This window comes from Plectropomus leopardus, chromosome 7 (assembly GCF_008729295.1).
Source record: "Plectropomus leopardus isolate mb chromosome 7, YSFRI_Pleo_2.0, whole genome shotgun sequence".
Classification (NCBI taxonomy): Eukaryota; Metazoa; Chordata; class Actinopteri; order Perciformes; family Serranidae; genus Plectropomus; species Plectropomus leopardus.
In genome coordinates this window covers 15,702,729-15,719,764 of record NC_056469.1, presented here as the reverse complement: position 1 = coordinate 15,719,764, position 17,036 = coordinate 15,702,729, and the positions used below count along the sequence as shown (strand labels likewise).

At 40.2% G+C, this 17,036-nt stretch overlaps 1 protein-coding gene across 2 annotated transcripts; it reads left to right on the top strand.

The window, feature by feature from the left end:
* Positions 1 to 1,056: 1,056 nt before the first annotated feature.
* On the top strand, positions 1,057 to 15,737 carry cep85 (centrosomal protein 85). 2 transcript variants are annotated; one of them, XM_042490462.1, is made up of 14 exons: positions 1,057 to 1,149; positions 2,757 to 2,816; positions 2,917 to 3,048; positions 6,158 to 6,948; positions 8,951 to 9,081; positions 9,893 to 10,010; positions 10,134 to 10,319; positions 10,845 to 10,997; positions 11,099 to 11,253; positions 11,382 to 11,499; positions 12,508 to 12,558; positions 12,654 to 12,761; positions 12,868 to 13,111; positions 13,865 to 15,737. In XM_042490462.1, exons 2-14 carry the CDS (start codon positions 2,777 to 2,779, stop codon positions 14,026 to 14,028), a joined length of 2,391 nt encoding a protein of 796 aa, XP_042346396.1. In that variant the 5' UTR covers positions 1,057 to 1,149; positions 2,757 to 2,776; the 3' UTR covers positions 14,029 to 15,737. The 2 variants fall into 2 exon arrangements, with proteins under 2 accessions (XP_042346396.1, XP_042346397.1); XM_042490463.1 differs by lacking the exons at positions 1,057 to 1,149; positions 2,757 to 2,816; positions 2,917 to 3,048 and adding an exon at positions 5,281 to 5,501.
* The last annotated feature ends 1,299 nt before the right edge of the window (positions 15,738 to 17,036 follow it).

Here is a 17,036-nt window from a genome sequence, read left to right as displayed (position 1 = left end):
TACTGTCGATGAATTTTATTTTTAATTATCTATTTATTTTACCATATACTGCTATAGCAAATGAAAAATAAATTAATATTTATTTATATGTAGTCTATGGTTAGAATCCCACCAGGGTCAATTTCTTTGGACAGCTTGCTGTGTAGGCTACACATACAATAACATATAGACACATAAATAGATTAGTAACAAATAATAATAAAAATGTGCCAAGGAGTTCAGTGGAACAAATGAATCTATAACATAATATGCTCCAAAATTATGGAATACTCTTCCAAAAACTATACAAGAAGTGGGCCCTGTTCTTGTGGTCTCTGTACTTTTTACTTTGGCTTTTTACTACAGCCTGTCTTTTGATTGTCTAATCTTATATTTGTGTGTTGCACTTTTAGTTGCATTCCATGTATAAAATTATGAAAGGTGCCCTATAAATAAAATTTATTATTATTGTTATTATTATTTATTATTATTATTATTATTATTATTATTATTTTATTAGTTATAAAGTTTGATTATCAATAAAACAAAGAAAAAAATAGTAGTTGGTGTAATATTGAGCCACTAAGATTAAAAGAGACACACGTTTTGTTTATGCTATTAGCCCCAATATCAATTACTAATTTTCTAATCAAACATACTCTAAAACAGTTTTTAATAGGTTTTAACACTATTAAACCCCCGTGAAAGCCTTATTTTCTAGCTGATTCGAGCCAACTCAACGTACCTTTGTAAGGTTCGTTCGTTTTGTGTCACTGTAGTTGTGTTTTGGTCATAAGGCAAAATTAACTTTGCCATCTCTTTTGTTGAATCAGCAGCAACATTTGAGGAGTAATCTTGTGAATCTTGCTACCGTAGTTTTGGGGCTGCACGTTAAAAATGTAACCACTGCAGGCGCGCAAACCTTGCAGGCAGGAAATCCGCAAACGGTTTCTCAGACAACACACCGCGTCAGTGTTGATCGGGCGGCGCTGTGCTGTTAAACAAGCGGCCATTGTGTCTTTGACGGGTCGTCTTCCATCAGAGTGGATCAGTTCAGTTGGCTAGCGGAACAACAGCAGCAGCAGCAGCGGCAGCAGCGGATGGTACAGATTCGGCTGCCAGCCTCAAACCGAGATTTGTTACTGCTCTCTGTGTTTATGTGAAACAAAGGTAAAGTAACCTTTTTTGTCAACGCCTACAGCTAGGTTAACTACAGCAGAATGAGTACACGAGCTAACGGATTGAAACGTTAATGTTAACTCAAGTAGCAAACGGCAACGTTGTGTTAGCTTTTAGCTAGCTTGTTAAACGGAAACGGATTTGTCATGGATTAGCTAAAATGGTTAACGGTGAAGAGCATCGTTGTACAATGAAATTGAAGCTATGGAAGTGAAATCATAAAGAATTTGTAATTTAAAGCAGACTTGACATAGATAGCCTTTGTTGTCGCATTTAGCTAGCATCTTAACATTCAAATGCAATGTAGCGATTAGTCACGTTTAGCTGATAGCTTGCCTTGAATGGTGAAGTGTTAGCAGTCAGTTCCTGTATGAATTAGCTAGTTAAGAGGATTAGTAACAACCAGTCTGCATCAGACTGGTTTCTGCCCATCAGCAACCATTACATTTGCTTGCCATACTTGATGTACAACTTCCTGTAGCCTCGTAGGGATAAATATGTTTGTGTAATACATTATGTAACGCTAAGACATGTGCTCATGTTGTTATTTTTTGTTGCTGTCCAGAACAGTCTGTGGAGGTTGTTGAGGGGCAGATGAGTTTGATAGGTGAGCAGATCAGTCAGTGACTAGCAGCTGTTGACTCTAAGTACTGTGGACGTCCAGTTCATGATATACAGTATGCAAGAAAGGAGCTTTTGTTCCTAGGACATCTCAGTCTGGTTCATCACAAAGCCCTAGTTACAAGCCCCTGTTTTTGTTTTTCTCTAAACTCAGTCTTTAGAATAGTTTGTCAGATATTTTATGAAGAAACTGAGATGCAAATTTAACTAATCTTCATTTAGATATTCCAAGGATTTGGCCATTTTTTCAGGTTGGTTATATGCTTTAATCCTTTGAAAAACTTGGCAACAAATTGGCTAGATTTCTTTCACAAACATGCAATGAGCATTTGCTTCACGCTGGGAAAATGGATTAACTATGTAACACCCAATAGATGTGATTTTATTTTCCCAAATCATTGATTATATGCTAAAGAAAAGATCACTCCCTTACTGTTCATAGTTTACTCCTTTTTATTTATTGATACTCTGCTCTGAAAGACTACTATGGAATCTGTGACAGCTATGAATGTCTGATGTGTATTTACAGTGTATGTTTAATGCTAAATACCAAGAAAAAGTAAATTACAAAACACAAACATGCAATGAGCAATAACAGAAGACATGACCCCCCAAAAAACAACAACACATTTATAATAATTCTTAACTATTTTTAAATATGTAATTATGGTACAGTTTTCCCTAGCTTTTTTTTTCTTATATTGCTAGACATTTTCCCCAGCTGTTTTAAAATCAATTTCTAAATCTACCAATTTCTTGCAAGTGGTGGAACATTTTGTACCAAGTTGCTCATTGCCTTTTTCCCCATGCTTGTGAAAGAAATCGCACCAATTTGCTAAAGGTTCAAAGGTTTAAATACAAGTACAAGAAAAGTGATGTCGCTCCAGGTTACAAAGGGTTAAAGCTACACCACCTTACAGTATCTTTCAATGTGTCTGTACAATGTGATAATGTATTTTTCCCCTCATCTCAATCAGGTGACGTTGTCTCGTATGGAATGACAACCTCACACCGATATATTGAATCCAAACCAGCGGGTAAGTTGACACTGCAGTCAACGTGCATACTGTGTGTCAATTCAGCATGTGTTGATGTACTCCCCTGATGCCATTGTCCTGTTTCACACATATACGTTAGCTCGGTTTGCTGACATGGAGTGGCAGACACCAGCTGTATCAGAGAAGTTCCAAAGCCGCTTTGGCCGCCGGCCTGGAACATCGGACAGCGGGGACACTGGTATTGGCACCTCGGCATCTGACAGCACAGAAGGTGATCAACTTTGCTTGTTCCTCCGTTGCCTGTTGTGTGAATTGTTCAATAGTTTTTTTGAAGTCTCTGTCATTGATGGAGCTCCAGTTTGAACTCTATACAGTCAGAGGTTGTTGATTCTTGTCAGCCTGCTCCTTACAAGCTATCTGTGTTCTGCAACCTGGTTGTTTATTAAGAAACTTCCATACTTTTATATCGGTGTTACGTTGAAAGTTGAATATCATGTAGTGAGAAACTTCACGTGGCCCTCAGACTCAACCACAACTTACTTTTGCTCAGGCTAGAAGAACTTTGTCTTCATGTTTGTGTTGGTGTTTCTTAGGCTATTTATAGAGTGATAAAATGCTCGTGATCCACTGTGGGTGCTTGGGAGATTTGCAGAGGTAGATTAAAGCTCTAGCCAAAAATGCCCCAAGGCTCTGCTGCGCTACTCTGGGGTTACGGTTAATTGGGAGGATGGGGTGTTGGGATGCCAGGACAGGGCAGCTAAATGGAAACTGAACCTTGCCATAGGTGTAAAATGACAAAATCAACATTTTTAATATATTTTTTGTTTGATATTATGTGATATTGATATTGATATTATTTGATATTATGAAAATATCCCACTGGAGAATATGTGAAATCTCACTGGAGATTTGGTGTGTGTGTGTGTGCGTGTGTGTGTGTGTGTGTGTGAACTATATTTATACTTGACTACACCAAGTGGAAATAATAACAGACACACAGTATCCATGTATTGAGTGACCAGCTTGGGACAACAGGAAACATTACAGTAATAATAGACTGAAAAAACATGAGAAGTGTATCAACACTGAAGGGTTTGAACTTCATAAAGCTGGTATTTATCACAAAGCTAGCAGTTGGAAACTGTTCTTAGCAACTGCAAACAGGTTAACAGAGTCCTTACATTTCTCAGGTAGTCATAAAGATACATTTAACACATTATTCCATTTGCTATATAATAAACATTGTTGTGGATCTTTAAAATCCTCCTGCATGTCAGTAGTGTCCATAATCACTCTGAATAGTTGTGTAACTGCAAATGTATATGTGACCATTATCTACATTATGATAATTACTTTTTTTATGGACACACTATGGACACTGATTTTGTGTTTCCCTTATTGATATTAGCAATTTCAAGTCCTCTGCACATCTCTTGTCAACTGTCCAGTCACCACATCTAAAATCACTAAACCTGAAAGAGTAGATGTAGAGAACAACTAGTAATGTAAGCAAACGCATATCTTCTCCATCTTCCAAATAACTGATAAGCCAAGTCCTGAGGTATCCAGTGTTATTTTACGACCATTCATTCAGCTTGTATGACAACATTCCTAGGAGGATTGAAGCTACATTCAAGCAAATTGTGGCTCAGCTTCTTTATTGAACTGTTAACATTTATCAGTTATTTAGTGTGTATCTTGTTTTCTAACCTTGTGCATGTGTGTGTTTTTGAATATGTTTCCTTTATAGTTGTTGTCTTAATTTAAGTGTAATGGAACTACTTCTTACAAACCTCGCTTGTTCAGTTACAACTGTTGAGCATGCTACTGGTGCTTGTACAGCTTTGTCCTGGCACTTGAGTCGACAGCCGTGCCTAGCAACATGACAATTAGCCCCAAATTTAGCCACAATAACGACCCGTTGTGGATAATACGGCGTAGCATACTCGGTGTGTAAATATAACAGCTTTAGACAACCATTTTTAAAAATAAGAAGTGAAAATTGGGTTTACAGCTGCAGGTACCTTTCATTATGTTTTCTGCTCTCCAAAGGCAGGAATGTCTGCTCAGCAAACATCTAGCAAATATTTTTCGTGCAAAGTAGTTTAGACTTGTTCTAGCCAGTCATGTTGAATCATTTGAGCCTGGAGGCTTGTTTTATATGTGAAGTTATACCTTCCTGAAAGCTTGATGTGTTTCCATAATATTCTTGCCTATTCACTAATAACTATTTTCCCCGTGTGCAAAAAAAGTTTCTAGTTTAATGAAGTTGTGGTATAACTGGGCAGGAAAAACATGTCCCATTCACACTTTGACTTTGAATGTACACATGTGTGATGTTACAGTGGGAGGAGGCAAGGTGCTTAAATAAGCGGCACCCACAGATCACTCTGTAACATGAGAGGTGCGCTATAAATACCCCTAACCTTTCCTGTGTACGCCTGTTTGTGTGTGTGTTTGCTCAGAGCTCGGTACAGGCTGGTTTGGCTGTTGAGGACAATACAGTTTTGGGCACCGGGCGTGCCTGCTGTGCCGCTGTCAGTCTTGGCTTCGTAGGTTGACTTGGTACACTCCAGAAATGGAAAGGACGGACTTTTGTATTGATTTAAAGCATTCTGCAGCCGAGCTCACCTCAGTTCAGCTGTAGAAAACATGCTACAGCTAATAACATGTTTGTTGCGCTGGAGTGATTACCAGGTTTCCAGACTTCAACAGGTCGCTCAGGTTTGTAATGCTGTTGAAATCAGAGTTATGTAACTCTGGATTGTGTTTAGGCTTGTGGAGATATCTGTAGCCTGGTTGTAGTGATCTTAGCCGTCTTCTTAAAGTTCTCTGTATGCATAGTGTGATGTCTGAGGTTTTCAAATGAAGATGGCTAACATTTTTGTGTGTGCTTAATGGAGTGGATGGGTGTGTACTCTGAGGGTGCTTCTCTTTGTATGTTGTTGAGGGAATAATCATAAGACTTTATGACTTCTTCTAGTCAGCAGTTCTGTTGTAACAGTGGATTATAATTGTGTTTACATGTACACTCAGCGACTTGACAACCAACAGCTTTATCTGTGCTATGCAACAACATATGTTTCTGTTAATCATGTAATACAGAGCTTTTATTCTGCGCATTGGTTTTAGTCTATTATAAGCCTATTCCCTGGGTTGAGTCAGTCAGAGCCAGTTAATTCTTTCAGTGGTGACACCTCATCATCAAAGTAGGCCACCCATAAACCCTGCTGCATCTACTTTACATCACTGACTGAAAATAGAGAAAATGGCCTGCAGTATTGCTCCAGATATTCTGCACCGATTTAACAAGGTTTACAGTGAGAGAATAACAGTTAATGCAATTTCCAATGACGCATTCTTCTTTTCCCTTTTTCAAGATTTCTGCAGTTCCAGCAGCAGCCCCCCTTTCCAGCCCATCCGCAGTCAGATCCCCATACCCACTGCACATGTCATGCCATCCACGGCCGGAGCCCCGGCCTCTAAGCCCAAGTCATGTGTCCAGGAGGACTCCTTGTCCTCTGAGGGTCACAGGTCTTCCTCTAGCTCCAGAACCCCAAGTGGCTCCACCTCGAAGTCTTCCTCTCTCTCCAAATCGGCATCTTCGCCCAACCTGGATGCTCAGGCTGGTGTGGGAGGCGATAATGTGGGGCCAAAGCCAGACTGCCTGAGCCGCTACCGCAGCCTTGTCAATGGACTGGACCACTCGCTCTTCCCCTCGGATCACACGCGGATGGATGAGGGCCAGAGGTTTGACACTCCTGCTGTGGAGCCCACGCTAAATCAGTCAGCCCTGTTGGGGGGGTTATGCCCTGATGTCAGACTCCGATTACAGGCGACCGGGATTAGAGACGCCCCAGACTGTGTGTCTGAGGCCTACAGAGGAGGCATGGAGCACAGCTATAAGGTTTTGCCTGAAGCTAGGCCCGGGGTTCCCGGCACGGCAGAAACCTCTAATCAGAGGGGCAGTCAGCCTGGTGCGGCCGGATCTGCTGGAGTTTATGCAAACCCTCTCAGCCTGCAGACACAGGCTCTGCTGAGGGAGCATGCAGGCTCCAAAGGTTATGAGCCATTGCGGCAGGACAGATGTGGTGAACTGTCCAGCTGGCAGCAACAACAGCAGCATAAGCAGCAACTGGAGAGTTTACGCCTGCAAGTGGAACAAATGCAGGTAAGCATTTATCCTAAAAATTCTACTATATTAGAGGTAAAGAAACACATCAAACACACTTTAGAGTTTTTTCAGGATTCCGGCAGAGCCTTAAAAAGTCCTTAAAAAAAAAGGCATTTCATTTGGTAATCTAAAAATAGGCGTCAGTTGGTTTTAAAATGTCTTAAATCAATCTGTCAAAAGTCTAAAAATTGTTAAAAGGATTTTATTAATTGTTTTCTTCTCTGATGTTGCGTTGTAAACTCTCAATAATTGGCGATAAACAAGTTTAAAATTATTAACAGAATGCCTCTCACATTACCTTCAGATCGATAAGGATAGAGGAACCAACAACACATTTACCACATCCAATGAGATGACAAATTAAAACTTTTTTTTTCCAAGGAAAACCAAATGGATACTTTTATAATCATAAATATTTTCCATGTATTCAACTTTAGAAGGTTTTCATTTTTTTTTTTTTTTTTTTTTAGCATTTTAAGTAGATCATCCAACTTTTAAACTTGACCCAAAAAGTTTCAGTTTATTTTACAATAAACATTTGGACAAAATTGTTTCTAATCATCAGTAATTGATGTGGGTCCATGTGTTTTTTTTTTTTGGCTTAAATTTTGGTTATTGTGAAAAAGGTGTTAAATTGAATTTGTCCTTGGCTGAAGGAACCCTGTTGTTTTATTTGTTTCATAACTGTCACTGCTCTTTCGGATCATAGTTTAGAGGATAGAAGATCATGTCACTTACTCCCACAACATCACCTCTGTGGGCCAAAACAAACTTGTTTCTCTCTGAGGAAAACACCTTGTTGACGTAACAGCTATTAGAGTAGACATGTGGGGCAGTCGGGGGTTTGTGGACATTGAAATCTGGCCAGAAATGCAGCTCATGACACATATATAGGTCAACGTTGGGAAATAACGTTCCATTAAATAAAGCCTGAAGCCATACAGACGGCGTGTCCTATTTTATGGCAGGATTTGTCAAGTCAATCGGCCAAATCAAAATCACAAGCGCTTCAGAGGGTTTCCTGGTTTCTGTGATTAGGTTCATAAAAAAGTTATACTGTATTACTTATTTGATAAAGAGAATTCTGTGCTGGACCAGGGCTTAACAGCTGGTTGCAGCTTCCCTTTTGCAGTCTGTAAAAAAGTGTTGAAATGCTTAAAAGCTTTTTGTTTTTTTGCACAACAGTGTTTTACCGTTTCAGCTGTGTTTAGAATTTTTTTGCCCAGATAGCAGATAATGACTGAGTGCCACTCTGAACTGACCTCTGGTCCTTTGAGCTGACACATTAACAGACGATCACTTGCTTGAAAACAATTTTTAAAAAAACCTCATTTGAAATACTGGACAGATTATTCAGACACAACCAACAGGGATTTTTGCTGTATGAAGACATTGTGGACCTTCTTGCAAGTTTTAGTCACGATCATCATTCAAACATTGTCTCACAGACTCAGTGATTGGCTTTTAAAGCTTTCAGAGGAGAGAATTTATTCATGGTGCTAAATGTATTCTTCAGTGCACCAGAATACAGCGACATTTGGCAGAGCTTCAGTGTGTGTTGGAAGAAAGACTTTAAATAGTCACTGAGGTGGAATTACATTCTCCTCTGAAGAGAGATCTGCACTTCTTGCTGCTCATCAAGAATTATAACTCTATTGTAATAGCTGTTGGAAATCGACCATGCTGTTTTTTACAAAGTGTGTGTTACTCTGTTGTCAGGTGACTCCCGTAAGAATCATTTCATTAGGTGTCAGGCTAAGCAAGGCTAGCAGTGATTCCTGAGCTGTTTGTATTATGTTTTGTCACTATTTTAGGAGTTGTGTGTCAACACCTGTATTGCATGCACTATAATCTATCTATACAGTGCTGAGATAAAGTGTCAGCAGTACACACAGTTTGTTACAGGGTAAGAAGGGTTTGTAAATCTTGTCTCATCACCATTGTATGTTTTCTCCACATGATGCAGCTCTAACTGTCACATGGTGTCTTTGTGTTCCAGTTGATGAGTGCTGGAGTAGGTCAGTACCCATCTCTGTACTCGACGCCCGTTCACTCAGAGTCTGGCAAGTGGGACGCTCTGGTCAAAGCCAGTGAGAGTCTGCTGAAGGAGAAGGAGCTCATCATTGAGAGGCAAGTGTTTCTGATCATATTACACCTCATGTGGGGACATTTGGAGGGGAGGGCGATGATGAAATTTGAAATGCTTTGTGATACACTTCATTTAGACTTGATACTGTGGCATTGCATCATTTAGTCGGTTTAAAGGATTTAATACATGGGAGAGAAATTTAGTTCATATATGTGTCTTCTAACTCAAGGCACACACTGACCGCATTAGCAGTGTGTGAGCGTCGCCGAACCTGTTCATTTTTTCTTTCTGCGCTTGTGTTAACAAGTCAGAGCAGCCATACTGGCTGCATGAGCAGTGCTGGTCAGGCGTGTCACTGTCAGCTGCGGCACATATAGAGAAATGATGCATATCTTGCGGCGTTTTCAGCAAAAGTATACCGTGAAAATGGCGTTTTGATAATGATATTGAATCTATACCACCTTTTACTTCAGTTTAAAAGTCTCTCTCTGTCACAGAGATGAGGAAATACAGTGATGTGTTTTTTATTCTCCCGTTAAAAAGATAAAAACCCTTTGACAATGTTTCTGTCTGCAAATTCCCATCATTTGTTGACACAAGGCATTTTATTGTGAAATATTTGCATGACTGGGGCTGTTGACAATGCAGAAGCTTGTGCGTCTTTCTAAATTATATATTATATTAGTGGAAATACAGTACTCAAAGCAGCGGGCAGCCCCGCAGAAGTGCTGCCAGTGTGAACACCACGAAGCGTGAAACGACAGCCTCGCATTTTGGCGAGAGTGTTTTTCCACAATGATGCTGACTTTGTTTCTCTTGTGTTGACGCTGGTTGTACTCGGTCGTCATGCAGACAAAAGCAGCACATGTCCCAGTTGGAGCAGCGTCTGAGGGAAAGCGAGCTGCAAGTTCATGGAGCCCTCCTTGGTCGAGGAGCTTCTTACGGGGATATGTGTATGCTGCGGCTACAGGTTAGTAAAAAAACATGCACAAAAGAACAATTAGAGCCCTGTGTTGTATTATCATTATCCTTACGAATGTTTTACCCTCAAGAACCTTCATTAAAACTTTGATATCACATGGTGGCTTTACAGGAGGCTCAGAGGGAGAATGCGTTCCTAAGGGCGCAGTTTACCGAGCGCACTGACTGTGTTGCCCTGGAGAAAGCAGAGGCAGAGCGCAGACTCGGGGCCGTTGAGGCTGAGACACGGCGACTGACTGACAGCCTGAAGGAGACCTGTGAGAGACACGCAGAGGAGATGAAGAAACAGGAAGAGAGGGTTGGTGCTTGCTTAACACATCTTCCTTTGACAGGAAAAACATAAATGGCAGTGAAAAGTTCGAATCATAACATCCATGTTTACAAACTGTCTTATTTTTGTGGCATTTATTGGTTGAGAACTTTGAATTTCTTCCTTTTCATTTAAATTTCTGTAAGATTTTCACGTTAGTAATGAAAAGAAGTTGTTTAAATACTGTGAAATTTCATGCCACAACAGTACCAAACAACTGATTTTTGTTTAGAAAATATCTCTCTCCTCACTGGAGCTTAGATGCTATTGATAAAATCCCTGTTAGTACACAAATAGATGAATAGATGTTGTGTTTAACTGGACGCTTAACAAGTTCAGTTACCCATTTTCAAAGAGAAAGATGAAAGAAAGATGCTCGAGTGGCTTCCCGGAGGCCAACATGTGACTGTAGGAAGAGTTGGTTACATCTTGAGTGAGGGATGGGGTTCACACCTATTGCTTGTTACTTTTTGAGCATATTATCATACTTACCACATTTGCATGTTTGTGCAGATCCGCAGTCGAGACAAGCACATCAACAACCTGAAGAAGAAGTGTCAGAAGGAGGCGGAGCTTAAGAGGGAGAACCAGCAGCGTATTGAGACTCTGGAGCGCTATCTAGCTGACCTGCCCACCTTGGAAGACTACCAGAGCCAAAACAAGCAGGTCAGGACAGTTTCATCCGTTCTTACTGCGTCTGTTCCGAAATGCTCAGGTCAACGTGTGTAAATCTTTAAACCTGGACATGTGTTTGTTTTTTGTGCCAGCTTGTAGAGGCTGAACAGCAGGCGGCTCAGCTACAAGAGAAGGTACGAGAACTGGAGGTCTGTCTAGAGACAACGCGCTCCCAACTACGGGAAAAAGACGCACAGCTGGAAGATCAGAAACGCAGGGAGAGAGACCTGCTGACCACCATTACCGAGTATGAACACACATACACACACATATACACACACTCTGGCAACACTATGCCATCTTCTCTGTGGACATGTACGTTCAAACACTATTAACTCTACATAATGTGCACGTGTTTATTTTTGTCTCCGTCAGTATGCAGCAGCGGGTACAGCAGGGCCTTGAGGATGGAGCCAGGCTGCCCTCCCTGGATATGGAGAAGCTCATCGGAGAGAACAACGCTCTGCGAGAGGAGCAGCAGAGACACAAAAAGGTCTGTTATTTGTCTGTTTTGTGTGTTTTCTCTGTAAAAGCTCATTTGGGTACACCTTATACTTGAAATACTCCTTGGACATTAGGAAATTTGAATTGAAACAATTATTTGTTATATAGTATATGATTTTTTTTTTTTAACACCACTTAGCTCTGAGCAGAAATGGTTCATAATTGTTGGTTTTCTTTTACCATCAGGTTGTGTTGTTAATGCGTTAATTAGCTAATAAGCATCTTGATTCCGTCCTGGTTGTCTTACGGTTTCCTGTTTTTTCTAATGACAACAACAGACAGTTATTTTCTCCCAGGTTGGCGGAGAACGTAAATGCTACTTGGCTGTAGTCTTTACGACTGTTCAAGTGCAAGCCGAGATACAGTCAACGTGAGGCGACACGGGTGTCGGCCTTCATCGCTGCTAGTTCTTAAATGTTTGTTTGGTGTGTCTCGGTTTTCAGGCAAAACATTATCACTAAATGCATCACTTGTACAGTTGTTGACTCTCACAAGATGAGCTGGAAAGTGTTCTTTTCTAGTTAATTCACATGGTCACATGTCCGCTCTTCCGTCGTCTGTTCAGAACTGTGTTGCAGCCCCGAGATACCAAGAGTGCAAGTGAACTGTTTTAAATTGATATCTTCCAAATAAGTCCACATAAACTGTTTTACTGTTGTTTGACCCCAATTGACTTCAGTTTGAAAAAGTTGATCAAGTTGAGCTTAGAGGAAGTTTGAAGCAACAAGAAGTGTTTATTTCTCTGGAAGTGTGTTTCTGTAATAAAGTGTATAGCATTCATCACCTGTTAATTGGTTTTAAGTAATATTTGTCGGTCTGGTTTGTCTTGTTTTTTGAGTGTTGCCGCACTTTTTACGTCTTGTCTGCAATGTTAACCATGCTGCCAGAGCTAGGTCACAACCTGCCAGTCCTACACTACAAGGGAAAAAATTCATGTTTTTGATCTTAAAATTTAAATGAGAGGGAGTTGACTTTTGAATTGTGTTTCTCTTTGCAGGTCATTGAGAAGCAGCACCGGATGATGGAACAGCTTGGCTCCCAGATCCAGGTGTCTATCTCTTCACAATGTGTCTAAATAATTTGTATGGTTACTGTACATTTTATAGTCTCTCAACATGTGTGGGTTATTGTTTGTGTCTGCAGGCGTTGGAGGAGCAGATATCTCAGGAAGAGAGCACCTCTCAGGCTCTCAGAGAAGATGTTTTGGCCAAAGAGCAGAATGCTTTAGAGCTCCACACAGCCATGAAGGAGGTGAGACAGGCTAATAAAAAAAAATCTGGTATCATATGCAAAAAACCTGTAAGTCCTTAATAAACCTGTTGACAAACTGCCCGACTGACTGACTGCTGTGTTTCAGCTGTCGGCACAGAACCAGGAGCTGATGGAGCAGAATCTGACCCTACAGGAGCAAATGAGTGATCCAGAGCAGAGGAGCACGAACCAGGCCTCCTCTGCCCTGCAGCCAGCCGGGGCTCGCCTCACACAGAGGCTCCATGTAGAGATCGCTTCCTGTCTCAGTGACCTGCGCTCCCTGTGCAGCATTCTCACCCAGAGAGCTCATGGACAAGACCCCAACCTCTCGCTGCTGCTCGGTCTCACATGTAAGCACTGCTTAAATTTTACGATATCAGTGTGAGAAATTGTTTCAGGAAATAGTGTTGTGAAATATTAAAGGGGACTTCTTTTGCTTTTCCATATTTTCTGTCATAATGGTACAATGTTAGATGTTCATGTTGAACGTGGCCAAAAGTTTCAAATAGTGAGGTAAACGTATGTAACACCCGAGCAAAAACCTTTCATACCTTTCTCAATACTTTTTTTTTTTTTTTTTTTACTTTTGAGACAAGCTGATGTCAGCTTGTGATGGATTTGTTTATATGATCATCTGCTCCAGACACACTACTGTTTACAATACATGCTACATGTAGCTACATGCTAATGTCAGGGAAACTATAATCTTGGTTCCTGATAGTTTTTTACATTTCTTAATCGATTTTTCGATCACATTCCTGCTGAAACATGTTTGATTGTGAATAATTTGGTTTAGAAGCTTTTATTGGTCGTTTTTAACAGGAGAAAGTGCTGCTCAACTCCGTAACAGTCGTGCAGTGACGTTGCAGAGACATCAAAAGCGTGGATGTTGAAGACTTGAATTTTCTTCAGAAGTAGGGCTTAAAGACAAGAGCACTAAAACAGAACAGGCAGAGAATAAATACAGGTTTTTCCAGCACAGACTATATCAGGAGAATAAAATGGTTTTTTTTTTTAATATTAAAGCATGTGAACATGTTCTAGGAGAAACCCAAAATACTAGAAATATAACTGAAAATGAGACTTGTGTTTTGTGTTTTCAGCTCCCCCACCAGTGACAGAGCAGGACGAGGACTGGATGAGTCCAGAGGTGCTGCAGAAGAAGCTGGTTGAAGCTCAACAGCTCCGTCGAGATGTCGAGGAACTACGCAATGTAATTCTGGACCGGTATGCGCAGGACATGGGAGAAAACTGCATCACCCAATAACATTGCCCCACTTCACGTCTGAGGCGTCTAAAATGAGCTTGTCTTTCATGACAAGTTACTGAATGTCAGAAAGAGGACTGGATTTTAATTTACTTAAAATGAGGACAGAGGAAAGCCCAAATGGTTTAGCTTCTTCGTCTCCGGACTGACTGTACGCCGATTCTCAAGCCTGCCTGTAGCTCAGAACCCTCCCTCCCCCCCGGTGAGTTCATCTATTTCAGTCCAAGGGCTAACGAAAAAATAACTTACCTCTAATACTTGATCCTTAAGCATTGTGAGTGTGTTTTTTTTTTTTTTTTATTGAGGATGACATGAAAACTGTCAGTTACCAAACAGTCTTATACTTTTTTGTTCCACTCTAGTGGATAACTATTTGTGTAGAAGTCCCTCAAATATAATTTATTTAAATCTTGATTTCCCTCTCGAGGGGAATTAACCAAGATGTGGTTGACAATCAACTGAAAATATCTTAACCTGTGCTTTTTAACTGAATTCACAAGGACGTGTTACTAACATGCCATTATTTAAAATGGTGAACACTGTAACATAAGACTCTGCTGTGAGGTATAAGACTTGATACTGAAGGGTTTAATACCAAATCAGCTTTTCACACCAACAGGCCTACAACAGTTTTACTACCAAAGAAACTCTGGTCGAAGCAGTTGTGCAAGTCTGTGAATGTTTGTGAGCGCTTCTCTCTGCTGCAGGCCTCGTTCTGAATGAACACCAACATGTGCCTTTCTGTCACATTTGCAGCCACAAATGCTAATTCATTTTTAGACCAACCACAAAGGGCTGTTTGCAGCTGACTCTTCCAATATGACCTTTCTCTCAGCGTATCAACCAGTAGGATAGTCAATACATTCCCTGACTCTGAATGTAGCAGATAATATTTGGGCCTCATCACAGAGCTTGTGGCGGCTCCCTACACTGTTTTTGTTCGTGGTAGATATAAGAAGAGTTAAACTCTTCAGTCTGGGTGACGTTTGTAGACTCTGCTCTAATTTTAGTTTACTGTACATTTCAGGTTGGTAATGGCTGACTCGCATTCGACAGAGTGGTTTGATAAATGTATGACTGAGAAACAGTATTAATCTTCAGTATTATTTATTTTGTATTGTTTGCATTGACAACTCAGTGTGAAAGCCTCCTAATGTGTTGCTGTAATAATGTGCTAATGTGTTTAAGCAAAATTTCATAAAGGTCCCATGAAGTGGCTTTAAGATTGTAATTTTCTCTTGTGGTTTGACGTGTCGCGTATTAGATAAGATGTGATGGGATATGATTGGAGAGTTTAAAGCTGTGTAGCCGTCACTGAGCATCCTTCACCTTCATGTCATGTTTTAATGTGGTGATGATGATGATGATGATGATGGGAGGGGTTGGCTGGATCACCCTGAAATCACCATTCACACTGTACTGGATGGAGTTTTGTATTAGGTGCAGGATAAGCCATTTAAAAAAACTTGACACTTTAGAGGAAGAGAAAGGGATTTTAATATAAATATATGCAACAATGACTCTTTTTGTCAAAAAACAAACAAAACGGCACACCCAGGAACACACAAGCCATTTTTTTTTTCATTTCATGGGACCTTTAAAAACTCTAGCACAAGATTTATCTTTGGAAAGTCAGGCTCCGCATGCCTTAACATCTCAAATGTTTTGCAAAAGGGAAAAAGATGTTTATATTTTCATACTTTGGTCCTTGTTTGTATTTGCATATTTTAGAAATAAAGATTTTCAACATCTTGTTTTGTTTCAAGTTGTTTTGAATTTTGTTTTGATTTCTTTTTGGTTTATAATTAAAGATATACTGTGCAAGATTTTCCTACAAAGCCTTGTCCCCCTCAGTCATCACATATGACCTGCTAGTTTTTGCTGGGATTTTTCTGCAGAGACTGGTGTATTTTCTTATTTTGCTGTGTTCAGGACGTTCCTGGGTACAGTGTGCAGATGAGATCAGGACTGGATAAAAAAAAGTGACTTAGGTGCCGGACCATGTGAAGGGTGCATCCAAGAGGAAGCTACAAAAGTCACACAGTAAAAAAAAAACAAACAAAAAAACCCCAAAAAACTCGTAAATATAGTAAAGTGAAACATCAAGTGGACAACACTGGGGTTGGCTTTCACTTTTGCTGCCCATACTGTTTACAAACAGTATTTGATACTTCCTGGATAGTGTACCTTTATATTATACAGTATTTTCATCCCGTCTGTGCAGAAAACAGAAGTACCAGTTTTCTATAGACCAGTTCATTGCTATTCTGTTGCTAGGGCAACAGTTTTGGACCCTGCTTACTTACTGTCAGCTACGCAAGGAAACTAAACTTTTTTAGTTTTCTTGCAGGTACCAAGGAATCAACACCTTGAATACGTTCCTCATCAGCTATTTCAGCAAGTATGTTGTCAAGTGAAATTGTCTATAGAATCAGTGCAGCTGATTTTGTGTAGACTGTGAATCTCATTAAGTGGATTGGGTATCAGCCTCATTGATCCTGATAAAGTATTTTTCTTTTGTCAGGATTACAAGATACAGTATATTGTTTCCACTATCAGTTAAATGATTGATTCACGGTGGATCAATAACTCAGTTTTCAGAAGCACAGCTTTCTCTGTCCTCATGTTTTGCAACATAAAATGATCCCAGCAGTCAGAGTGCTGGTATTGTTCATGCTGGTTCACTGTCATGATTTAAAGGTCCAGTGTGAAGGATTTCTATCTATTGGCAGAAGTTGAATAGAATATCCATAACTATGTTTTCTATAGTTAATAATTACCTGAAAATAATCAGAGTTGTGTTTTTGTTACCTCAGAATGAGCTGTTTATCTCAACTTATGAAGTGAGACCTCTTCCCTGGAGTCCACTATGTTGTTTCTGCAGAACAGACAAACTGTCTCTAGGTAGAGCCATTCGTGTTTTAGCGTCGGACACCGTAGTTCTCCTACACACTTGGCAAACAGGATACTCACTGCTAAATGCCACTAAATCCTACACACTGGACCTA